The 25021-nt window shown below is 48.7% G+C and overlaps 1 protein-coding gene and 1 long non-coding RNA gene across 2 annotated transcripts; both read right to left on the bottom strand.

Annotated features, from left to right (window-relative positions):
* Positions 1-254: 254 nt before the first annotated feature.
* On the bottom strand, positions 255-21984 carry LOC139326652 (microtubule-associated protein 4-like; the record flags this gene model as incomplete). Its single annotated transcript, XM_070956553.1, has 10 exons — positions 255-344; positions 622-775; positions 4128-4240; positions 5750-5831; positions 9690-9770; positions 12342-12434; positions 15256-15378; positions 19538-19830; positions 19921-19980; positions 21891-21984. Coding segments are annotated over 10 exons (1098 nt in total), but the record flags the coding sequence as incomplete, so codon positions are not given.
* Positions 21985-22005: 21 nt separating this feature from the next.
* On the bottom strand, positions 22006-24733 carry LOC139326651 (uncharacterized). The gene is made up of 3 exons (XR_011601419.1): positions 24686-24733; positions 22483-22698; positions 22006-22071 (listed from the first exon to the last, which is right to left on the bottom strand). It is a non-coding gene; the product is annotated as an uncharacterized lncRNA (long non-coding RNA).
* Positions 24734-25021: the final 288 nt, after the last annotated feature.

The following is a 25021-nucleotide window of genomic DNA, read 5'->3' as shown; positions in this document are numbered from 1 at the left end:
CCACTTACTGAAGCCTGGGCAGGTGGACGGCACCGGATTAAGGGAGGCAAGCTGAGGTTCTGGGGGATATTTGGGGTCTGGGATAAGGTACAGGGCGGGAAAGCGAGTCACAAGCCTGGCCGAGAGAGCGCGGCAGAGGTGTCTTCTGCAAGGGGAGCCCGCCAGGGCAGCCGTGGGGGCAAGGAGGATACGGCGGCGGCGGTGATGGTGGTGCCCAGGCTCTCGCTGACAGAAGTGCTCAGTGGTGGGGAGGTGGAGGGGCTGCCGGCGCAGACCGCGAAATCCGCCCCGTGGTCCGTGCGAGCCTTCGCGTTCTCACGGAAGGTCAGCTTGTGGGATTCAATCTGCAGCGACACATTGGGGGGACGGTAAAAAGGGGGGGGGAGAGACAAGGGACGGAAGGCGATACCAGAATGTCAGCATTAAAGGCCTGGAAAATAAAAGGCAATTGATTGCATTAACAACATTAGCAGAAGACAACATCACCCGCAAGCAGTCATTCAGGGTTTATTTCCCTCCCTTCCCTCCGAGCCCTGGAAAAAAAAAAAAAAACACCAGAATTCAATGGCTCTCCCAGACCCGCTACCTCCTCTAGGGCCGCCAGTTTCCCTGGGCACTTACTTGTCTCTTGTATGTGAGTGTCGAAGCACTGAATTTCCCTTTGGTCACCACTGTCCTGCGCGGGCGCGATCGGCCCTGCGCCATTCTCCTGCGGGGCACTGCTGCCCGATGGGGGCGCTCCGTTTTCTGGGGCTGCCTCCTTGCCCCCCTCAGTCTAGAAGGAAACAGTGGGGCGGGGGGGACAATGAAGGGTCACTACACACAGGGAAGGGGGATGGGATGTACGGGAGGACGGCTGGGAGGAAGAGGGTCCCGCTCTCTCTGGAGGGAACGAACTGACAGCGGAATGGGACAACTTGCCGCAGCCATCATGGCAAACCCACTGAGGCTATTTTGCCACGGCCAGCTAGGTCAGCTCTCCTCAAGACAGAACACCGCTGTCGCCGCAGGACAATTCTACCTGGGATAATATGATGTCATCCGCCAATGTTTCTTTTGTCAGCCATCTTTGATTACAGGGCTGCCACAGTGGGAACGGGAGAGTAGCATAACAACGTTCTTTCACATGAGATCGAGGTTGGGCTAGAGGGGAGGGAAGCAAGTTTGGCGGCCGCTGAGACAGGGGATTGATTGGGCCATGGGATGTGAATGTCACCGGACAGGGCAGGGTGTGAGTTTTAGTGTGGGTGGGGGAAAACACGGGATTTCAGATTCGGCTTTTCCCCAGATGTGCCAATATGACTTCCCTAATTAAATCTTACTTTAATGGAGTTCTGAATTGCAATGAGGAGTTAGTTGGAACGCTGACATCTTTGACATTTTGTCCATGGACAAAAAACAGAAATAATGTTGAGGAAACAGCGGCGGATAATATTTGTCAAGTTATCCCGCATGGAATTGTCCCGGCGCGAGTTGGCCATGGCGACATGGCCACGACAGATTGGCCCCACCGTGATGGCTATAGCGAGTTGGCTGCGATCAGCTGTCCTAGACAGAGAGGCTTCAACACGAATGTTCCGAGAAGATCGTCGTTTAGTCTGGGGCGAAACTGATCCCTTTCGCTTCAATCTCATCCAGGCTCGTTTCTCCTGATCAGCTCCTCACCTCCTCTGTCCTGCATCCCAGCCCATATATTGTACTCTTCTGCAATCTCGGGGACTGGGTTGGCTGTGAAGTGGAGACGTGAGAACACGGTGGCATGTGGGGAACGGCGATGGAGGGACGACAGACACAGGCGATTGTTGAGAAGGATGCTGGGAGGGGACCTGTCCTGTCCCTCCCCCACTCAAAGACTTTTCTGAAGGCTCAAGACAGGCACATTAGGAGGAATTAAAGCTACCCAGGATGCAACTCCGACTGTTTAGATCAGGGGTCTTCAAACTTGCAGCTTTAAGACTGTGCTATGCTGGCTGGAGAATTCTGGGAGTTGAAGTCCACAAGTCTTAAAGCTGCCAAATTTGAAGACTTCTGCTCTAGACGCCCGTGAGAGGGACTTTTAGAGATGTTAACTCTCTCTGTTGTCGAGGAACTCGACTGGTCTTTGTAGCAGTCATCAAGGATTGAAGACAACCTTAAGGCAATCCTCGACTTACGGCCACAATTGGGAGCAGAATTTTGTTCGCTAAACAATATGGACATTAAGTGAATCATCACATGACTGGGACCATTTTTACTGTGGCTGCGATCGTTAAATGAATCCCGTAGTTGTTAAGTGAACTACCTGGCTGTTAAGTGAATCACATGGTCATTAAGCGAATCTGTCTTCCCGGATTGACTTTGCTTATCGGAAGTCAGCTGGGAAGGTCGCAAGTTACAACCTGTCGTAAATGGATTGGGTGGCCAAGTCGCCCAATTGCGATTAAGTGACTACGGGGGAGCGGCTGTGACGGTCGTAACTTTGGGGATGGGTCGTACGCTACTTTTTCCAAGGCCGTCATCCCTGTTGATCGACCGATTGAATTGATCGGTCGCCCATCTCGTAACGAAACAAAACCGTTATTAAACAAAGGTCCATGGAACCTCTCGGTTACCCGAGTCACGATTGTCCCAAAGGTGCTTAAAAAAAAAAAAAAGGAAAAAAAGAGGCAGCTGGACATTCTTTGTTTTTCTTTGAAGACATTTTGCTTGTCCTCCAAGAAGCTTCTTCAGCTTCTGACTGGATGGTGGGGATTTATACTCCTTGCAGACAGCTGGTCATTTGCATCCTGCTTTTGGTGGTTTGCCGGTGAGCCTTCTTGGCACTGCTGAACATCCTGCAGAAAACACAGCTCCACAACACCGTCCTCCCAGCAGCGCCAAGAAGGTTACACACCTGCCCTCACTCCTCAGGTGGTGCTCTGCCCCAGCTACGGACCCCAAAGAACGCAGCACACACCAAATCTATACAAAGCTTATTTTACTCAAATAACTCAGTCTTTTTCAAAACAAAGGCTGTTAATAAACTTCCTTAACAGCCTACAAGAATTCTAAGATAAGGTAATCACAGTCTTACTAGAGTTGGCAGAAAGCCCAGAAGCAATTTTGCAAAGAATCCAGACGCGAAGGAGAGTGAACTAAAGTTGTTCCCTACAGCTTGCTGCAATCGGCATTCCTCCTTAAATAGGCTAAGGGAGTGGCCAATTAGCCCCAAGCCTTACTTTCGAGGAGACCTCCTCCTGAGGAGCCACTCCTGCCTTTTGGCAGCTCTGTGCGCTCGTGCATTAAGAGGCTCCTCCTCTTCGTCCTCTTCACTTAAGGGAGCTTCTGGAGGTTCTGACGGCCCTGGCTGAATCCCTGCCTCTGGCACCACATCTTCTCCAGCCTCCTCACTGTCGGACTCGAGCGCCAGCTGCACAGGTTGCTGGCGCAGCATCACACCAGCCTCCTCGCTGTCTGAATCAGCTACAATTTGCACAGGCCACTGACATGCCACAACAGGTGGCCCCAAGGACACCGACAAACCTCCAAGTAGCCTCAACGCTTCTCTAAAAAAGAATGCAAATGACCAGCAAGGAGTATTAATCCTTCCGTTCCACACCATCCATTCAGAAGCCGAAGAAGCTTCTCGGAGGAGAAGCGAAAGGTCGTCAAAGAAAAATCAAGGAAGTCCAGTCGCCTCTTAAAGAAAAAAAGCAAAAAAAAAAAGCACCTTCGGAACAGTTATTAAACGCACGGTCGCAAGTCAAGGACTACCCCTTTAGGAGATGTTGCAGAGACGTCTCTTCTCTGGTGGAGAGATAGAACGGGAGTGGGCAGAGGTCCTGCTCATGCCCCCACAGGATGACGACGCGCCAAACGGAGATGGACCATGTGGAAGGCTGCCTGTCAACTCCTCCTCCTCTCTGCTCACATCATGGCTACCAAGAGGAAGAACAGATGTGAGCAGAGGAAGCTGGAGAACATCACACAAGATCTCCCTCCTCGGTTCTTCCTGCTCTGCTACTCGTTACCCAGCCTCCCTGAGGGCCCACCATATTATTAACAAGTCCTCAGTTTCCACCTAGTGTGCTCTAGAGATTTGATTCAACAGGCCACTAAGAACTTCGTTCACGGTGAGGAACCTCAACGAGGGTAGGCCTCAAGTGTACCTTCACAGTGCCTCCAGCTGGCACATGCCCGACATTGTCCAGAGAGCCCACCTTAGCTTGGGCCTTCTCCTTGAAGTTCAACTTCTGGTTCTCGATCTTCACGTCTCCTCCGCCTGAAAGAAAAGAGGGAAACGTAATTTTCACCAGAGGTCCATCGTCCTGACCACAACAACTTGGTGAACAGCCTTGTTACCAACCACCAACTCAGATCGCTCTGCTTGGGGCAGGGTTGATGGGTGAGTGGAGTGGTGTGGTGGCCTAGAGGCGGAACTCTCGCCTCAAAATCAGGAGGCTGTGAGTTCGATCCTAGGTAGAGGCAGATATTTCTCTCTCTGGGCACTCTTGAGAATGTATCTGCTGAACAAAACTCCTCATTGGCGACAGGGAAGGGCATCCGGCCATTAAAAAACACTCTGCTAGCTCCATTCAGTTGCCCAGACTCCACCCCACAAGGGATTATGGGGTTGTTAAAAGGAGATGATGATGAGGGATGATTGGTGAGTGGTCCGTGAGGAACCTCTGGAGGGAAGTCCCATCCCATCATTAACGGCTTCTCTGGGGGGGGGGGGGGGTCCAAGTAGGATCTCCGCCAACGTTCGATCTGTTGGTTGAAGGAGATCACCAGACAAAGCCACCTGAATTCTCCATGCCCTTATCTTTAAGAATACAACTTACAACTACCAGAATTTTCATCGTAAGTCATTACGGTCCCCAAGATCTGATTTGGCAACCCTTTCTACCATGGTCGCTAAGTGAATCACCGGTTGTTCAGTGAATGCCAGGGTTTCAGGTGCGAAATCAGGAAAAAAAAAACCAATGGTTGCGAGTCATAAACTGACGATTGCAGGGCACACTACAATACAAGCCAGTGGCCAAGGGCCAAGGGCATGAATTGTGATCATGTGACTTGGTCAGGAAGTGGTCATAAGTGCGAGGACCAACTGTAAGTGCGAGGACCAGCCTCTTTGCCGTATACTCGAGACGTATACTCATTAGATCTCACCAAGTCCTTCTGATGCTACAGATTGGTTGTGATCCAACAGACAGATCCTGGAGGTATCTAAGATAGGATCTGACCATTTATTGATGTGTCTTCTTCTAGGACACATCGGCTTGGGTTGGCTCTTCAAGGTAGGCCAGGTTCAAGAAACAGAGACCACGTTGCTACCTGGCTGCAACAAGAAAGGGCAGGGTCATCACTTCTGCCTTGGTGGCTCTTTTGACACCTTCTCCAAGATCAACCATAAAGTCCTCTGAAGCTTCAACCAGTCCTTCTGAGAGATCATCTACCTCCAACCCAAGGCTCTGGAGCTGCAGATCTTCTTTCCAGTGGATGTCTTTTGGACTCTCCTTTGCTCAAAGATCTGCTCCCAAGATCCTGTCCCTCTGGATTTATGCTCTTGGGAGATTAAAGTTGGAGGATAGCACCATGACCTGCTTAGAAGCTTCCCAGAAGACCTCTAGGCCCAATGTAGAAGGAGCAGGATTCTGGGTTGAAGGCCCACACTGTTCTCCTCAATGTCTCTCACTCAGCCTCCATATTCACCACCCTAGGTTGATGCTCAAGTGAAAGCCAAACCCATCAAGTAGCCCACCTCCCTTGGTGGCCACCTATTTCTCACCTGGCTTATGCTTGATGTTGGTCTTGGAACCGCACTTGGAAGACACCTTAGAAAGGTCAATTTTCTTGTTCTGGATCTGCACCTACGGAAGAGGAGAAGGAAAGAAAGGGACAACTGAGGGAGAAGCAAGTCCAGGTCTTTCCAAAAGTTCTGCAGACATTTCCAGGGGCCAAGAGTCCCAGATGTTCTCCTCCCACCAGGTCCAAGCTAACGAAGCTGTTCTTCCAGGAACTTGCAAGACACTGGGATCTCCTGCAGCACGGAAACGGGGTTGGCGAGAAGGACCTTTCAAGAGTCCTAAAATGTGAGCAGACTGCCATAAAAAGAGAGTTGGGAGAAGACCTATCCAACGAGAACGGACTTGGCTAGCAAGGCCACCCATCCCAACAGCGCCGATCTTTGGACGACGGTCTAGAAATCTCCGACTCCAGAATAGATGTGCTCAGAATATATTTCATGCAAGGGGAAGACCCTCTGCATAATTTATTCCAAAGTGGTGATGGGGTGGGATAAGGACAGAAGGAGAAGGAGAGAAGCTGGAGAGAAGAGGATAGGACCAGATGTAGGACCTCTGGGGGTTTCGAGCTCTTAGAAGATGGGGGAAAGGGCTGAATTCTAAACACCCCGTCCCACACACCCCCCAGGAAGCTTGAGCGTCAAGTCTTCTCCAATCTTCTCCAGATGTTTCAAGCACCCTCAGGGACCAGCAAGAAATAGGAGACGTTTGGTTACGCAATCCCAACTGCCATTTGGTCTCCTTGCAGGACCAAAAGAACACAAAACCAGAAAGCTGGAAAGAACAATAAAATCCATTGTTTCCGTTGCCGCTAACACCCAAGAGATGTGTTTCCTACATCAATACAACGCAACACACCCCTCTGTGGCCTGGAGGAGAGAGATTCAGGACTCCCTATCCTACTTCTCAAGTCAACCACCTTAGTTGCCCCAGGAAGTTCATGAACATTGGAGATGTTCTTCAGGAGATCAAAGGGACACATCTGGAGTTGGGCTAAGATGGGAGGGGGTTTTTTTAGGGTCTGCCCATCTCAAAAGGGTAGACAGTCCGAAGCCCGAGAACCACTATGTCCCATTCTTTGGGTGGGTGCACATGGGTGGGTGATTTGCAGAATCGGTAGAAGAGAATATTTGAAGCTCAGGGTTAAATTGTGGGGTCCTTGGTGGTTTTCTTGCAGATGTCTCGTGACCCAGTTAGGATACATCATCAGTTGTAGAAGGGAGCTGCGTTTGTAGAGAGGAGGAGGAGGAGGAGGAGGAGAACTATGGGGATCCTTGGTGCCCTCTGAGCTTGGTGATTTTCTTGCAGATGTTTCATGACCCAACTAAGTAACAATGCTATAAACAGAGAACAACACCCCCTTCCCTCCTAGCACTGATGATGTTCCCTAGTTGGGTCACGAAAGGTCTTCAAGAAAACCACCAACCTCAGAGAACACCAAAGACCTTATGACTTAAAAGAATCACGATGCGTGTGCCCCAAGAGATAATGGTTCTCCAAAAAGTCAAACTCCCCTATGTTGGGAGAAGCGGTGACCTTCGGATAGCGCGAGAACCTCAAAATGGAGAAGCTGGGACAGCCATCACTCCCCCCAAAATCGCAGGAAGCCCCTGTGACACCGGAGAAAGACCATCATGTTTGAAGAACATAGAACGATAGGGTCAGAAGGGACCCTGGAAGTCTTCTAGCCCAACCCCTTGCTCACGTAGAAGACTCTATACCCGTGATGGTGGACCTATGGTACGAGTGCCAGAAGTAGCATGCAGAGCCTTCTCTGTGGGAAAATGCGCCGTTTCCAGCTGCTTTTCTGGTTTCCGGCACATGTGCGCTGGCCAGCTGGTCTTCGCACACACTGGATCACCGGAAACCCGAATGCCAGCTGGCCGCCACGCGCATATGCCGAAAAGGTTTGCCATCAGTGCTCTATACGATTCCGGATAAATGATTGTCCAATCTTTTCTTGAAAACCTCAGCGATGGAGCACCCCACAATTTCCCGATACAAATTGTTCCACTGATTAATTGTCCTCACTGTCAGGAAATTCTCCCTTAGTTCTAGGTTGCTTCTCTCCTTGATTAGTTCCTAGATACTTATGCTACCTGTTGACTCTGCGGAGCTGGCAGCGGAGTCGGACAGTGAGGAGGCCGGGGAGGAACATGGGCCAGTCCTGGAGTTTGGGGAAGGCTCGGACGAGGGCTCTGCGTCAGAGGCAGAGATGGGGCCATCTGGGTTCTGCCTCCGGAGCCTCCAGAATTGGACATCAGAGAGGCAGAGGAACAGGAGGAGCCAGTTCCCAGTGCGCGCATGCACAGAGCTGCCAGAAGGCAAGAACAGTTAAAACAAAAGGGACGACTTGGGAGTAAGGCTTGGAGATGATTGGCCCCTCCCATAAGACATTATCTTTTTAATTGTATTTTAACGTTTGTAGTTTATGTTTTTATTTGGCTGTTCACCGCCCTGAGTCCTCAGGGAGAAGGGCGGTATACAAATTTAAAAATAAATAAATAAATAAATAAATAAATAAATAAATAAATAAATAAAGGAGGAGCAAAGGCACGTGAGCCTTTGCAGGAAGCAACTTTGTTCGTTCTGGTTGGTTTAAAGTCTGAAGCTCCGTTTTGACTCTGTGCTCCGCGTGGCCTTGCAAAGCTAATTGCCAATGAGATCTTTGGCAGCGTGTCAAGGGAGATAAAGGTGGGTGCTTATCAGCCTTATCCCGAAGGACTGTGGCAGACTTCTTGTCAGACTCTTTAGCAACTCTTTGTGACTCATTATGGGCTGTGAATGAACAATAATTCACAGCCGTTGAAATAAAAAGAGGGTTTTTGGGACTAATCATGTGCTTTTTACCGTCTCAGGAAGTCTAGGTCAGGACACTACCCTCAGTGCTTTGGAGAATAGGTTGACCCCTTCTTCTCTGTGACAGCCCCTCAAGTACTGGAAGATGCTACCATGTCACCCCCTAGTCCTTCTCATCGCTAGACTAGGCAAGTTTCCACAACCATCCATCATACACTTCAGCCTCCAGTCCCTTGATCATCTTTGTTGCTCTTCAGCAAAGTGGGTTTCTCTCTTCATCCACCCTCTCCATCTCTCAGCAGATCATGGTTCTCCAACAGTCAAAACTCTCATATTTTGGGAGAAGGGGTGACCTGTTGGTAGCAGGAGAACCTCAGAGACAGATGACGTTGGAAGAGCCATTTTCTTCCCCAAGAGTTGAGTTGGCAGGACCAAGGTCCTAGACCTAAAAGGTCCTATGACACTGGAAGAAGGTGGAAACATCAAGTCACTTGACCAAGAAAGTCCTATGAACCTGGATGAATGTAGAAACTCCATAACATCAAAACTCACTTGGCCAAGGACGTCTTATGACACTCAAAGAAGGTGGAAACTCCATAATATTAAAGTCACTTGGCCAAGGACGTCCTATGACACTGGGAGAAGGTAGAAACTCCATAACATCAAAAGTCACTTGGCCAAGGACGTCCTATGACACTGGGAGAAGGTAGAAACTCCATAACATCAAAAGTCACTTGGCCAAGGACGTCCTATGACACTGGGAGAAGGTAGAAACTCCATAACATCAAAAGTCACTTGGCCAAGGACGTCCTATGACACTGGGAGAAGGTAGAAACTCCATAACATCAAAAGTCACTTGGCCAAGGACGTCCTATGACACTGGGAGAAGGTAGAAACTCCATAACATCAAAAGTCACTTGGCCAAGGACGTCCTGACACTGGGAGAAGGTAGAAACTCCATAACATCAAAAGTCACTTGGCCAAGGACGTCCTATGACACTGGGAGAAGGTAGAAACTCCATAACATCAAAAGTCACTTGGCCAAGGACGTCCTATGACACTGGGAGAAGGTAGAAACTCCATAACATCAAAAGTCACTTGGCCAAACCTAGTGATTCTACTCACATTGGTACAGCCCCGGCTGGGCTTTGGGTTGGTCGATGGCTGGGTTTTGTTGCCTGAAGCTGGTTTGGGGAGATTTTGGACCTGAAAACAATAGATACTTTACTCTGTGAGCTGAGCAGTTGGACAGACTGATTGGCGGATGACGGAGAAGGAAGGAAAGAAGGAAGGAAGGACAGTGGGAGGAGAAGAAAAAGGAAGATCGTCAAAGGAACTTCCTGGAGGAGACAGAACAAGACCATTCAACGGAAGGAACGAAAGGATTTTGCACATAAATCTGGAGATCGTCTGGAATTGATCGGCAATTATGATTATTATTTTTCGGAGAAGGGGAAGAAGTCCTAGAGATAGACAGACAGAAAGAAAAAAGGATAGCAAAATTTGTCAAATCAGGTCGAAAGTACAAAAAAACCCAACAATTTATACAGACATGTTTGGGAGCAGCAGACAACCCCTGGAATGGTGGTTAAAAGAAGTTCCAGGCATCATGGTACCAGGGAAGGAGGAACCTTTGGGGAGCTACCAAACGTGAAGGTAGATGCTGGACCTTGAAGGAGGCCTCTTGAAGATGGGTGGACTTCCAGAATTCCCCAGCCGGCAATGTCCACACATCTGAAAAGGGACCGGGTTTCATCCGGATTGAGGGGCCGGTCACAGATTACGTGCATCTTCTGGTTCTTCTTCTGGCTTTCAGAGAAGTTCCTCCTCTGGAGAGCACTGAAGAGATGAGCGAGGCAGTGCGGCTCAACTTTGGCCACTGGAAGATCGGTGGACTTCAACTCAAAAGAATTCAAGGTCAACTTCATCCATCCCATCTATGCTGTTGTGAACCATCCAGAGACAATCAGGTGAGATGGGCGATGTGGGATGGATGGATGGATGGTCTGAGGATCGAACAATCGAGCTGTCTGTCTGTCTATCATTTATCTATCATTCTGTTGTCTATATCAGGGGTCTCCAACCTTGGCAACTTTAAGACTTATGGATTTCAACTGGCTGAGGAATTCTGGGAGTTGAAGTCCACAAGTCTTAAAGTTGCCAAGGTTAGAGACCTCTGGTCTATATCATCTGTCTATCTAAATGTATGTATGTATGTATGTATGTATGTATGTATGTATGTATGTATGTACCTACCTACCTACCTACCTACCTACCTACCTACCTACCTACCTACCTATCATTCTATGGTCTATATCTATATATTATCTCTGTCACTCTCACGCTCTCTCATTCTATCTATCTATCTATCTATCTATCTATCTATCTATCTATCTATCTATCATTCTATCGTCTATATCTATATATCATCTCTCTGTCGCTCTGTCTCTCTCTATCTATATCCATCCATCTTTATCTGTCTGTCTGTCTGTCCATCTTTCTATGATCTCTCTATTTTCCAGCCATCGTTTATCTAGTATCTCTCGCAGCATTGGCCAGGGAATTCTGGGAGTTGAAGTCCTTAGATCTTCAAGCGGCCAACTTTGGAAAAGACCGACTGAGGGGATGAAGCTATGGCATATACTGTATGTCATCTGCTCAGAACGAAGAGACCACACTTTGGAGGTGAACTCAAGGCCCAACTGGAGAAGGGAGAAATCCTCCTCCCATGGGAGTCTTCTTCTCAGGGGTATCCATTCCAGTTGGCAGGAGATCCTGGTTGGACTCCCCCAACTTGTAAAACATAGACCTTCAAGAGGTCAGTAGCTTCCTTTGCTATTGTCCGTGTGACATGTCAAAGAATTGGAAAAGGAGCTTCATTGAAATGAACCAGATCTGGCTCTGATCCTGGTGAACCAGGTGGGATCTCAAGATCTTTGGTGGACGTCAATAAGGGCTCCTCTCCAGAGAAGCCCCATTGTGGAACCAAATTCTCCAGGGCACAGAAGTGGTGGGATACCCAGAACACAATTTAGTTCTCCTGACCTTGGTGGGCTTCTACAACAAGGTAGACTCTCAAAAGTCCACAATTCGTGGTTTGATTGACTCCTTACTCCTTGCTCAGTGGCTTAAGGCAGGCAGCCTCCTCTTTCACCATGCCTGCCCCCTCAGATTCTCCCAAGTCACGCCTCCCTTCTAAAACACAAACCAGCCTTGAGAAAACAGCGACATTCCCTACTTAGGCACCCCGAGGTGATCTTCTCCTTGCAGACCCCTGCTGTCACACACACACACACACACCTATGTGTGTGTGTAGTGGTAGGTATGCTGTACGTACCTACCACCTATACGTGTATCATCTATCATCCATCCATCTCTCTGTCCATCATCTCTCCCTCATCTCTCTCTCTTTCTCTCCCTCCTTTTTCACTCAATTCCTAGGTAGCCTTCACCCTTTCTAGAAAAATCCCCACACAAAACCTCAAAGTTTTCAGCTTGGTCCTGATCGTAACCTACCCAAATCCAGATGTCGGTCCTTCCCTCCCCCTCCCCCCCGGAGATACTCGGGGGATGGGGGGCAAAGATTTACTTCCCCCCCACTTCCCCAGTAAATACACACACACACACACATACACACACACAGATATACATACACAGGTAGGACAACTCCAGAGTCAAAATGAGTACATCGAAGAAGAGGAAGAGGAGGAGGAGGAAGAAGAGTTAGTCAGGAGGAAGAAGAAGAAGACAACTGCCCTGAGGTCCTGATGTACTTACATTCCCACCTCCAGGGACATGCTTAATATTGTCCTTGGATCCACATTTGGACTGGACGTGGCTGTAGTTCGCTTTTTTGGAGAGTATCTGGACCTGGAGTGTCAACAGAGATGGAGAGAAGGACACAAAGGGAAAAGGACTGGTTAGGTTTATCTCTCTCTCTCTCTCTTCCTCTCTCTCTCTCTTCCACTGACTCTCTTTCTCTCTCTCTTCCACTCTCTCTCCCTCTCTCGTCTTTTTCTCTTTCTCTCTTCCTCTCTCTCTTTCTTCCTCTTTCTCTCCCCCACTTTTTCTCTCCCTTACTCTTTCTGTCTCTTCTCCTCTCTCACTCCCTCTTCCTTTTTTCTCTCCCTTTCTTTTCCTCCCTTTCTCTTCCTCTTCCTCTCTACCTCTTCCTCTCTCTGTCTTTTTCTCTTTCTCTTCCTAGCTCTTCCTCTGTCTTTCTCTTTTCTCTCTCTCTCTTCCTCGTCTCTTTGTCTCTCTTTCTACCTCTTCCTCCCTCCCTCTCTTTTTCTCTCTCCCTCTGTCTCTTTCTCTCTCTTTCTCCCTCTCTCTCTCTCCCTCTCTCTCTCTCTTTCTCTCTCTTCCTCTCTTTTTCTCTCTTTTTCTCTCTGGGAATCACACGACAATCACACAAGGGACAAGACAGACAAGAGCGCAAGCGGTGTTAGCCACACCATCCAAACGACTCCAAGGGTTAGGGAGGACCAGACACGGACAGGGAAGAGGAGGAGACAGAGGAAGGAGAAAATGAAAAGGAGGCAGGAAGGAAGAGAGGAAAAAAATAAAATGGAAAAAAGGAGGAGAAGGAAGAGGAGGAGACAGAGGAAGGAGAGAAAAAATGAAGGAGCCACGAACTCAGCAAAGACATGATGGTGAAGGAGGAGGAGGAAGAGATGGAGGAGGAGGAGAAAAAAATCTGAAGGAGTCAGGAAGGAAACCTGGAGGAGGGGGATGGGGAGGAGGAGAAGGAAAAGAAGAGAAAAAAACAAAGAAGCCATGGACTCAGAGAAGGAAAGATGGAGGAGAAGGAGAAAGAAAGAGGAGAAGAGAAGGAATCAAAGACTCGGCAAAGGAAAGGAGGAAGAGAGGAAGAACAGGAGAGATAGGAAGGAGAAAAGAAAAAATGAAGGAGTCAGAGACTCAGTGAAGGAAATCAGGAGGATAAGGAAGAGGAGGAGGAGGAGACAGAAGAAAAAGAAGAGAAAGGATGAAGGAGCCACACAATGAAGGAATATGGGCAAGGAAGAGGAGGAAGAGAAGAGGAGGAGAAGGAAGAGGAGGAGAAGAGTAGGGTCATGGACTCAGCAATGGAGAAGAGGAGGGGGGAGAGAGGAAGGAAGAGAAAAAAGAAGGAGCCACGAACTCAGTGAAGGAGAGGAGGAGGAGGAGAAGGGAGAGAAAGAAGAGGAGACAAAGGAAGCAGAAGAAGAAAAAAGAAGGAGTCGGAATCAGTGAAGGAAACCAGGAGGAGGAAGAGGAAGAGACAGAAGGAGGCAAAAAGAGAAAAAATGAAGGAGCCGCACACTGAAGGAATGTGGGTAAGGAAGAGGAGGAAGAAAAGGAAGGGGAGGAGGAGGAAGAGGAGAAGAGAAGGAGTCATAGACTTAGCGAAGGAAAGGAGAAAGGGGGAGGAGGAGACAGAGGAAGGAGAAGAAGAGAAAAAAACGAAGGTGCCACGGACTCAGCGAAGGAAAAGAGGATTGGTTAAAAGCAGCACGTCCTGCAAAGCAGCTCACTCAGTGCCCCTCCTCCCTGAAGGGGGTCTGGCTCTCTGTAAAAGGCCTCCCCTCCCCCTCCCCAAGGGAGGGGATCCTTGAGAAATTCTTGGGAAAGGAATCAACTCTCCTGCCAAGGGATTTGGGTGGATTTCAGGAGCTGGTGATTTCCAATATATATATATATTATATATATTATATATATATAAAATCTTTCTTTCAAGGCTTAACATTTGCCACACTATGCTGTCGAATGCCTTTTCAGCTAACTTGTATCCAACAGGCATCGAGACTTGGAGGCTTTTTGTCAATTTAAATCCTGGGCATCCTGGCTAGGGAATTCTGGGAGTTATAATCCCACCACCACCGTTTTGAGAGACCCTGGACTCGTAACCGGGTTTTTTTGGACCTAATAAATTATGTGATGAACAAGTGTGGAACGATACATTGGAACCAAGGTGGAGACATCTTAAGGGCCACTTCGGCCAGAACAATATCTTTCCTCTTCTTTCTGGAAGAGAGCCACAGCCCCCCAAACCCCTCAGCTCCTTCCTTAGTCGACCGCAAGACCTCTACTCAGAGATCCATGTTCCCCGGCAATACTGCCCCCTCCAAAAAGCGTCGTGCAGGAGCAGAGGGTCCCGAAAAAAGATCCAGAATAGAACTCAAGTCAGAGAGGAAGAAAAAGTGACCCAAAGAGGAGAGTAAGAAGACGAAAAAAATAAAAATAAAAATCTAGGTAGTCCTCGACTTACGACCACAATTCCTGTCGCTAAGGGAGATGCCGGAAAAGGGAGTTTTGGCCCCGCTCAATGACCTCTCTTGCCATCATCACTTAGCCAACCGTTATGAAATGAGTCGCGTGGTTGTTAAGGGAATTGGGCTTCCCAAGGACGCTGCTGGTCGGAAGGTCGCGAGAAAGATTCGCATGACACACACCCCCGGGACACTCACATCCCCGAGATGCTGCAACCGTCATAAGTACACAACAGTTGCCAAGCGTCAGAATTTGGATCAGGTGATCAGGGAGATTTTTTTTAAAAAATGACAAGTGGCTTTTTTGGGGGGGCCGTGGGAACTTCCGAATGGTCGTTCAGGAAACGGTCGTAAGCCAAGACACTACCGGGTGAAAAAAATCTAGGAGGGGAGGTGGCTCTCTCCTCTCACAAGTGTCGGAAGTCGAAAAGAGGACTCACTTTCCCGTTGGGTGACTTTGCGAGCCCTTCTTTAGAAACAGTTGTTTTATTTGGAGTGCTTTTGGATACCGCGTTGGGTTCGGAGTTTCGGGTAGACACAGTGGACTTTTTCTCTACTTTGGCCTAAAATGGAGATAAAGTTAGGAGTTTTCAGATAATCAGAATGGCAAAACAACATCCCGTTGCAGTCGCCAACGGGCTTCTCGAGCGACAGCGAAGATTGCAGGGGTCCTCGGATTTACGACCGCAGGTTTCTGCCACTAAACAAGACAGTGGCAAAGGACGTTCCATGTCATGACTTTTTGGCCGGGGTTTTGAAGCAAATCCCTGGCTGTTGTTAAGCGAGTCAAACGGCCATTAAGAGAATCTGTTGTAACCCGTTCACGTGGCTTCACGAAAGCTGTCTGGGAAGGTCGCAACTGTCGTAAATACATGCCAGTTCCAAGCTCATGTGAATGTGGGGATGTTATGATGGTCATAACAGTGAGGACCAGTCGCACATGTGAGGACTGCCTTTTTCAGTGCCGTTTTAACTTTGGTCGCTAAATGAATGGTTGTAAGTCAAGGACTGCTTTCGCTGGCACCTTCGGGCAGGTGGAGAGTCTTCCTATATTTGAGGTAGTCCTCGACTTACAACAGTTCATTTACTGACCATTTGAACTTACAACGGCACTGGGGAAAAAAAAGGGCTTATGACTGTTTTCACACTTATAACCGTGGCAGCCATGGACATGGGATCAAAATTCAGACGTCACTGGTTCACAGTTACGACGGTCGTGGGGTCATGGGATCAATTTTTTTCAATGGGGAAGCCAGATTTCACTGAACAACCGTGAGATTAACTTCGCAACTGCAGGAATTCACTGAACAACGGGGGACGAAAAAGGTCATAAAACGGGACCCCATTCGTCTCACTTAGCAACAGAAATAGGGGGGGGGGAGCTCGATGGCAGTTGTACATCCAGAAAATGTTCCTGCATTTTCATTTTTCCAGATTTTATTTTATTTTTTTCTCACGCCAATCTGGAGATTCTCTGCAGATGGGTTAGAGCGGGTAAAACTGACTCGGACACAATCAGAGTGAAACCAGCTCCAGATGAAAGTGAAGCTTAGTGTAGGTTGGACACGTTGACGTAAACCTGGTGTAAATGACTGGGAAGGAGGAGAGACAGGCTTCCAAAGGTTTGCAATGGTGTATCGTTGGTTGTTTTTATTATTATTATTATTATTATTATTATTATTATTATTATTATTATTATTATTAATTATTTACCCGCGGTTTTCAAAAGAAAAGAATTTAAAGCAGTATTTTTCAGCCACTTGGAAGATGTGTGGACTTCAACTCCCAGAATGCACACTGGCTGGGGGATCCTGGGACTTGAAGTCCGCATATGGCTGAGGTTGAAAAATAGTTTTACTCCGACATGTGCAGTCTTTGGGGCTCTCTGAGCTTGGTGGTTTTCCTTGCAGACGTTTCCTGACCCAACTAGATTATGTTATCCGTGCTACACAGTAGTGGGATTCGTGGGGAGGAGGAGGACTGTGGGTTCCTTGTGGCTCTCTGAGCTTGGTGGTTTCCCTGCAGACGTCTCATGACCCAACTAAGGAACATCATCTAGGAAGGGATTGGGTATCAACAGAGAGGATACCCACTCCTTTCTAGCCCTGATGATGTTCCCTAGTTGGGTCATGAGACGTCTGCAAGGAAACTCACCCAGTTCAGAGAGCACTAAGAACCTCACCGTTCAATCCTGAGCTGCAGATATTCCCGTCTACTGTCCCCAAATTTCCCAGAATTCCATTCTTTCAACCCATGTGAGAAAAACATGGAGGCTTAAAGTCAACCTCTGGCTCTCAAGAAGATTCAAAGGTTGGATTTCTTTGGGTAGCCTTCAAAACTAAACACCAGTGAGGTATCACAAAAAGATAGGACCATCTCCTTGATCACCACAACTGGTGTCCAGGGTTACTTCTGAACTCATTTAAACTAGAGAAAGGTGATATCAGACTAGGGTTTAGGAAACCAGGTTGGCTTCCACCGTGAGCCCGCATTTTCCCCCAAATAAAAGCAACTCAGGAAGCTTGAGGAGATATTTCTAGGTGTTCACCAAAAATCCAGCATTCGAAAGCTTGATTTATACAAGAGGGCCATTTCCACAACTCAACAGGATGTTGGACAAAGAGTTGGGAACGACTGGGAGAAGACCAGGAGGCTGGAGATGTTCCTATGAAAAGCCCTCTGTAGGGGTGGAGAAGTTGTGGTCCTCCAGAAGCTATCGAGACGACAGTTTCCCGGTTCCTCGGCCACTGGGCTGGTTAGCTGACCTGCTGGGGATCTCAACCCAGGCCAGAAGGAAGATGTACAGAAGTTCACAAGCAACGGGGTCTTCTTCTGGACCACTCGTCTGCTGAATGAGAGTGGATCCTTCATATCTAGAGAGAGGTAACCTCCTCCAGACACTCCTTCCCTCTTCTCCACCCCACTCCAAGGAAGATGATCACTTCACTTGGAGGTTGAATTCCCTCTTTCCTCCAGCTCTCACGTTCCACTACTCAAATCAAGGTCCAGGAGAACATCTGCTGAACATGAAGGCTTCTGGAAACCTTAGGAAGGAAGGAAGGCTGAAGAACATCAAGGAGGAATGAAGGACATCATGAGTACCTTCGGCTTCAACCCAAACCAACAAAACTGGAATTGAAAGGTTCTGAATCATCTCCATGGTCAAGTCTATCAAGAAGTCGGTCCATCAGAATCAACTCTGGGACAGTGTTTCACCCTTTAAGATGGGTGGACTTCAACTCCCAGGATTTCATACCGGTGGAATTCTGAGAGTTGGAAGTCCACCCATCTTAAAGTAGCCAAGTTTGGAAACCAAGGGTTCTGGAGCAGGACATGGACAACCATGGATACAGTATGTCTCTCTTTGCTGCCAGTGAGAATAAAGTAAGAGAGAGAGAGAGAGAGAGAGACATCCAAGGTGGAGGACGATAGACGTTCCTTCAGGTTCTTCCCTGGTCATTCATGATCTCCATCTTAGAACTAAGTTTTGGGTGGTCCTTCTGGGATGGGAAGGGATGGAAAATCAAGATGTGGGCTCAACCCATAAGCGAATGAAGAGCGGGCAGTGAAAGGTCAACCTTGGAGAAGTGAGAACATCACGTCCATTGAAGATGATCCAAAGAAATGAATGAGTGAAATGTACAACTCGATCAATAAAACGATCGGTGAAGTCTTTGGCAACACTTTGGCCAAGAAGACCAGGCTAGTTAATTTGGAGGATCCCAGCAGAGACCTTCAGGATTGTGGAGTCCTCGGTGGTCTCTGAGCTGGGCAGTTTCCTTGTGGATGTTTCATGACCCAACTAAGGAACATCATCAGTGCTAGAAGGGAAGGGAATATTGCAAAGAGGAGGAGGAGGAGGAAGAAGAGAGGGCTGTGGGGTTCTTGGTGTTCTCTGAGCTTGGTGGTTTCCTTGGAGACATTTTGTGACCCAACTAAGGAACATCATCAGTGCTAGAAGGGGGGTTTCTATATGCTAGCACTGATGATGTTCCCTAGTTGGGTCACGAAATGTCTCCAAGGAAACCACCAAGCTCAGAGAGCATCAAGGACCCCACAGTCCTCTTCTTCCCTTCAAATCCCCCTCCCTTCAACCACTGATGATGTTCCCTAGTTGGGTCACGAAATGTCTCCAAGGAAACCACCCAACTCAGAGAGCACCAAGGACCCGCCCCCCACCCTGAGCTACAAAAATTCTCTTCTACAGGGACCTTCAGCGGTGGTGAGGTTCTCCGGGCCAGCTCTGGATTCATCTTCCAAAGGGGTCTACTACAAAAGTCCTTGCTTGAGGAGTCCCAACAAACATCTACCACCAATCCTGCATCAACCCCTTCCCTATCACGGCAGAGAAGCTCATGGACGTGTTTCTGGAGTCCATCAGGACTTCCCCAACCTCTTGACCAAGAACGAGAAGGTTCATAAACACCTCCCACTCAGAGTGAACTCTCACCCAAGACTCTAGCTGCTAAGAAGTTGATGTTCTTCTCCTTGAGACAGTGATATCTGAATCGCAAATATCCTACTCCATCAGAACTGAGCCAAGCATACTCAGCCATGGTCCCTCTCTCTCTCTCTCTCTCTCTCTCCACGTGACCAACTAATGAATCTCCTGCACTCCATACTTCCAAACCAGGATGGTGGCATCTCTGCAAGGTTCCCGGGTTGAGGAACCACCTCTGGATCTCTTCAGATCGACTGTGGTCCCCTAGGAGAACGACTCACCTTTCCTCCACCCGGCTGATATTTGATGTTATCTGTGGAACCGATCTTGGACCGGACGTTCTTCAGATCCGGAACGGAGATGCTGGTGGAAGGCCGAGAAGGCTTGGGGACCGGGCTGGTTTTGGGAAGAGCCTTGGGTGCCAAGGGTGGCTTCTTGGCTTCGGCCGTGACGCCTGCCGTGCCAGGAGACTTGGAAGCCATGGGTTTTGCCTTGGGACGGGCGGCCGCGGGTCCCAACGGTGCGGGAGAAGAAGTGGTGGACGCCGGAGCGCTCTTGGGACGGCTCGGCTCGGCTGCAAGGAGAGAAGAGGGAGGTGAGGATAACATCAACCTCCCATGGAGAAAGGAGGACATTTGAGGAACGGATCCGAGATGGTGATTACCTGGTGAGGACTTTGCCGGGACCTTCTTCGCATCGGCGGCTTTGATTTCTGTCTTGACGGCTGTACAACACAAGAGAGATCAACGTCGGTTGATTTCCATCCTGCTTTTGTTGTTGTTGTTGTTGTTGTTGTTATTATTATTATTTTTACGAAGAGACTCAAGAGCGACAAACCTATCCGACAAACCTTCCTCTTCCTATTTTCCCCGCGACGTCAACCGGGCGAGGTGGCTTAGTATCCTTAGTGTTAACCTACATCCCTCTGCCTCACTCTTAGAAACCGACAAAAGAGAATCATTATCTCTAGCTCAGGGTTGAACTCTCTGAGCTGGGTAATTTTCTTGTAGACGTTGCATGACCCAATTAGGAAACATCATCAATGCTAGAAGGGAAGGGGGTTTGAGGAGGAGGAAGAGGAGAAGGGGAAAGGGAAGGGGGGAGGGAGGAAGAGAGGAGGAGGAGGGCCTTGGGGCCCTCTGAGCTTCATTGCTTTCTTGCAGGAAGGGGATGAATGAGCAAGGAAGGAAGGAAGGAAGGAAGGAAGAAGGAAGGAAGGAAGGAAGGGAAGGAAGGAAGGAAGGAAGGAAAGGAAAGGAAAGGAAAGGAAAGGAAAGGAAAGGAAAGGAAAGGAAAGGAAAGGGAAAGGAAGGGAAGGAAGAAGGGAAGGGAAGGGAAGGGAAGGGAGGGAAAGAAGGAAGGAAGGAAAAGGAAGGAAGGAAGGAAAGGAAAGCAGGAAGGAAGGAAAGAAGGAAGGGAAAGAAGGAAAAGAAGGAAGGAAGGGAAGGAAGGAAAGAAGGAAGGGAAGGGAAGGAAGGAAGGGAAGGAAGATTCTTTTGCAACTACATTCTTCTAGAATGCTAGAAGAGAAGGGGGTTTGAGGAGGAGGAAGAGGTGAAGGGGGAAAGGGAGGGAGGGAGGAAGAGAGGAGGAGGAGGCCTTGGGGCCCTCTGAGCTTCATTGCTTTCTTGCAGGGAGGGGATGGATGAGGAAGGAAGGAAAGGAAAGGAAAGGAAAGGAAAGGAAAGGAAAGGAAAGGAAAGGAAAGGAAAGGAAAGGAAAGGAAAGGAAAGAGGAAAGGAAAGGAAAGGAAAGGAAAGGAAAGGAAAGGAAGGAGAGGGAAGGGAAGAGGGAAGGGAAGAGGAAGGGGAAGGGAAGGGAAGGGAAGGGAAGGGAAAGGGAAGGGAAGAAGGGAAGGAAGGAAAAAGGAAGGAAGGAAGGAAAGGAAAGAAGGAAGGAAGGAAAGAAGGAAGGGGAAAGAAGGAAAGAAGGAAGGAAGGGAAGGAAGGAAGGGAAGGAAGGAAAGAAGGAAGGAAGGGGAAGGAAGATTCTTTTGCAACTACATTCTTCTAGAATGCTAGAAGAGAAGGGGGTTTGAGGAGGAGGAAGAGGTGAAGGGGAAAGGGAGGGAGGGAAGAGAGGAAGAGAAGAGGAGGAGGCCTTGGGGCCCCTCTGAGCTTCATTGCTTTCTTGCAGGGAGGGGATGGATGAGGAAGGGAAGGGAAAGGGAAGGGAAGGGGAAGGGAAGGGAAGGGAAGGGGAAGGGGAAAGGAAGGGAAGGGAAGGGAAGGAAGGGAAGGAAGGAAGGAAGGAAGGAAAAGGAAGGGAAGGAAAAGGAAGGGAAAGAAGGAAGGAAAGAAGGAAGGAAGGAAGGAAAGGAGGAAGGGAAAGAAGGAAAGAAGGAAGGGAAAGAAGGAAGGAAGGAAGGGAGGGAGGGAGGGAGGGAGGGGAGGAAGGAAGGAAGGAAGGAAGGAAGGAAGGAAGGAAGGAAGGAAGGTTCTTTTGCAACTACATTCTGCGTCTAACCCTGTTCCCAAGTCGGGATGGACATCCTGGGGCCTTGGAGACCAACCCAAGGCTCCATGAAGCTCCTTCAACCTCCAATGCCCCACTGATACGGCCCCCACCTCCCATCCCCTCCATCTACAAAAGGCCCCCTCCCCAGAATTTCCCAGGCTCCCAAGGACGACTCACCGGAGGGCTTCTTCAGTGGCAAACCAGCTGTGGTCCTAGGGCTGGGCAATGTCCCCACCAGTGGGCCACCGGAGGCTTGGAAGTGGCCGAAGTGGTCTTCACACTCGGGCCCGAGGGGGAGGTCGCAGAAGGGGGACTTGGAAAGGGAGACCTTCTTCTCCGGGATCTTAACGTCGGTCGCCTAGTAAGGAGAAAAAATATCACGTCAGAACGAGGAGCATATTCCATGTTCTCCAGAAGTTCCTTCGGGTTGAGAAGCTTTCAACCACGTAGACTTGGGAGGGACCTTGGAGGTCATCAAGTCCAACCCCCCTGTGCTCAAGTAGGAGACATTATTATTAAAGCCATCTTCTGTACAGCCTCTCTTATTAAGTGTTTTATCTTCACCCGTTGTACAGGGGCTGGGGCTCTGCCGTCTCTTATCTGCCCCTTCCCTAGCCAGGATCTCTTCACCAAGACGCCGGAGGCATTTTCTACGTGCAACGACCGATATCCGGAATGTCTTACAAAGGGGGAAAAAACCCATTCCTGGCAGGGTCTTCCATCCCCGCAACTCTCTGCAATTTCCAGAGTGCGTGAAAGCTTGCTTTACCTTCGGTTTAACCTCTCGGGAAGTTAAACTGGAGGGTCGAGTGACACCGGTCGATGGGGCGTTTGGGGCATGGTCGATGCCGCAGAGGGGGTGGCGGTGGCTTTTTTTGCTTGGGCCCAGCGTGGCCGAAGGCCGGCCGCTTGGCGGGGGGGAACACCAGGCGTCCCGAGCTTGGCTTTCGCTGCAGCGGGGTTTTGCCCCCGCGATGGCCGAAGGCTTGACGTGGAAACATGCCCACGAAGCCGAAACGGAAAACAAAGAGACGACAGAGAGAGGAGAGAGAGAGAGACGGAACGGAAAAAAGAAAAAAAAGAAAAACAGAAAAAGCCGGGCGTTGTAAAATGAAAGGCTGAACATTAGGCAAAAAAAGAAAAAAATAAATAAACAAAACCCCAAGGCACAACTCAGGTCAATTCAGAATTAAAATAAGGACGGCATGATTCTGTTCTCTGAGATCAAACCGGGGAATTTTTAAAATCGGATTGTCGGTCCTCTGGGGAACAGAGGTGGAAGAGGATTCGGAACAGAAGGAAGGAAGAATCAAAGGTCTGTAATAGCAATCAGGGGTCCTTGGTGCTCTCTGAGCTGCATGGTTTTTATTTATTATTTAATTTATTTAATTTTTATACCGCCCTTCTCCCCGAAGGATTCAGGGCGGTGCACAGCCAAAAAATAAAAACGAACATATATAAAAGTTAAAACAGTTTAAAAGGGAAAAATTAATAATTTGGCCCATTTCAATTAAGACAAAGACAACCCATATAACTTAAAATTGATCTTGGTATTCAGGCCAGCCCAGCTTGTTGAAATAAGTTTTCTTGCAGATGTTTCGTTACCCCAACTAGGGGAACATCATCAGTGCTAGAAGGAAGGGGGGCTTTGTGGAGGGAGAAGGGAAGGAGAAGGAGAATGACAGTGGGGTCCTTGGGGCTTTCTGAGTTGGGTAGTTTTCTTGCAGACGTCTCTTTACCCCAACTAAAGTAATGACATCCAGTGCTAGAAGGAAGGGAGGCTTTGTGGAAGAGAGGGAGTGAGGAAGAGGAGGAGGACAGTGGGGGGTTGCTCTCTGAGCTGGGTGGTTTTCTAACAGACGTCTCATTACCCAACTAGGTAACGTCATCAATGCTAGAAGGAAAGGGGGCTTTGTGGAGGGGGGAGAGGGAGGGGGAGGAGAATGGGGGAGGAGGAAGGTGGGGGAAGAAGACTTGTTGGAGTCCTTGGTCTTCTCTGAGCTTGGTGATTTTTTTGCAGGACGTCTCATGACCCAAGTAGATAACATCATCAGTGCTTGAAAGAAGGTGGGCTTTGTGAAGGGAGGAGAAGGAGGAGGAGGAGGGAGGAGGGGAGGAGGAGGAGGAGGAGAGGAGGAGGAGGAGGAGGAGGAGGAGGAGGCGGAGGAGGGAGGAGAGGAGGAGGAAGACGACTGGGAGAGTCCTTGGGTGCTCTCTGAGCTTGACAGTTTCTCTCGCCATTTCATTACCAAACTAGGTAACATCATCAGTGGGTACTGACGAACCTGGAGCAGGATTTCTCCACCTTGGTAAACTGGCCCCACATTTTTCATGGAGATGAAGATGGATGAACCAAGTGGTCCATGTATCTTCAAGTCTCCAAGATATGGCTGTTCACCTCAAAAGCCGTGAACTTTACAACAGTGATTCTCAATTTGTGTTACATTATCCCACAAATCTTTCATGGAGATGAAAATGGTTGAACCAAGTATGGAGGATGGTCCATAGATGGTCCATAGATGTTCAAGCTACTAAGCTATGGATGTCCACCTAAAAAGCCATGAACTTCATAACAGGTTTTCTCAACTGTGGCAGGGGTGTCCATCCATCTTTAAAGGAGATGAAGACGAGTGGACCAAAATATGGACTTGGGTTGATACATCTCTAAAGGTCCATCCATGTTCAAACTATCAAGTTATGGTTGCCCACCTCAAAGCCACAAACTTCCAGAAACGTTTCTCAACTTTGGGCAGCTTGAAAGATGTATGGACAACTTCCAGGAGTCCCCAGCTTAGTACTGGACTTGAAGTCCAGACACCTTCAAGTGACCAAGGCTGAGACTCTCCGTTCTACAGGTTGCAAGGACCTTCTTCTGGAGGATTATCTCAGAGAACAGATTTTAGCGCTAGCTTAGAAGAAGCAGGGTGGGAAATCAAGCGTGTCAAAAGCAGGAAACGTGGAAGATTCCTCACCTTGGTCTTCTTCTCAGGAGTCGGTGGGAAGGTCCTTGCTGGGAACGGGCAGCTGCGGCTCTTCCAATGATGGAACCTCAACAGATGCCTTCACCTCTTCTGGTTTGGCAACACAAAACAAAGACCCAGAGACAACACCGTCAGAATTCACAATTCACACAATACAACGGGGGTTGAAGGCTTGAAGGACCGCAACCCAAGTGCCGTATCGTTGTGTTTGGCGTGTGTTGTGTTGTTGTGTTTGTTTGTGTTGTTGTGTTTGGGCTGTTGTGTTGTGTTTGGGGTGGACTTGGACAGTTTCTCATGACAAAACCATGGGTGGAGAGTCCACCATGC

This window comes from Pituophis catenifer, unplaced genomic scaffold (genome assembly GCF_029215685.1).
Source record: "Pituophis catenifer annectens isolate HBS135680 unplaced genomic scaffold, rPitCat1.0.hap2 SCAF_73, whole genome shotgun sequence".
NCBI lineage: Eukaryota > Metazoa > Chordata > Lepidosauria > Squamata > Colubridae > Pituophis > Pituophis catenifer.
Note: the sequence above shows the minus strand (reverse complement) of the source record. Positions and strands in the feature narration are given on the sequence as shown.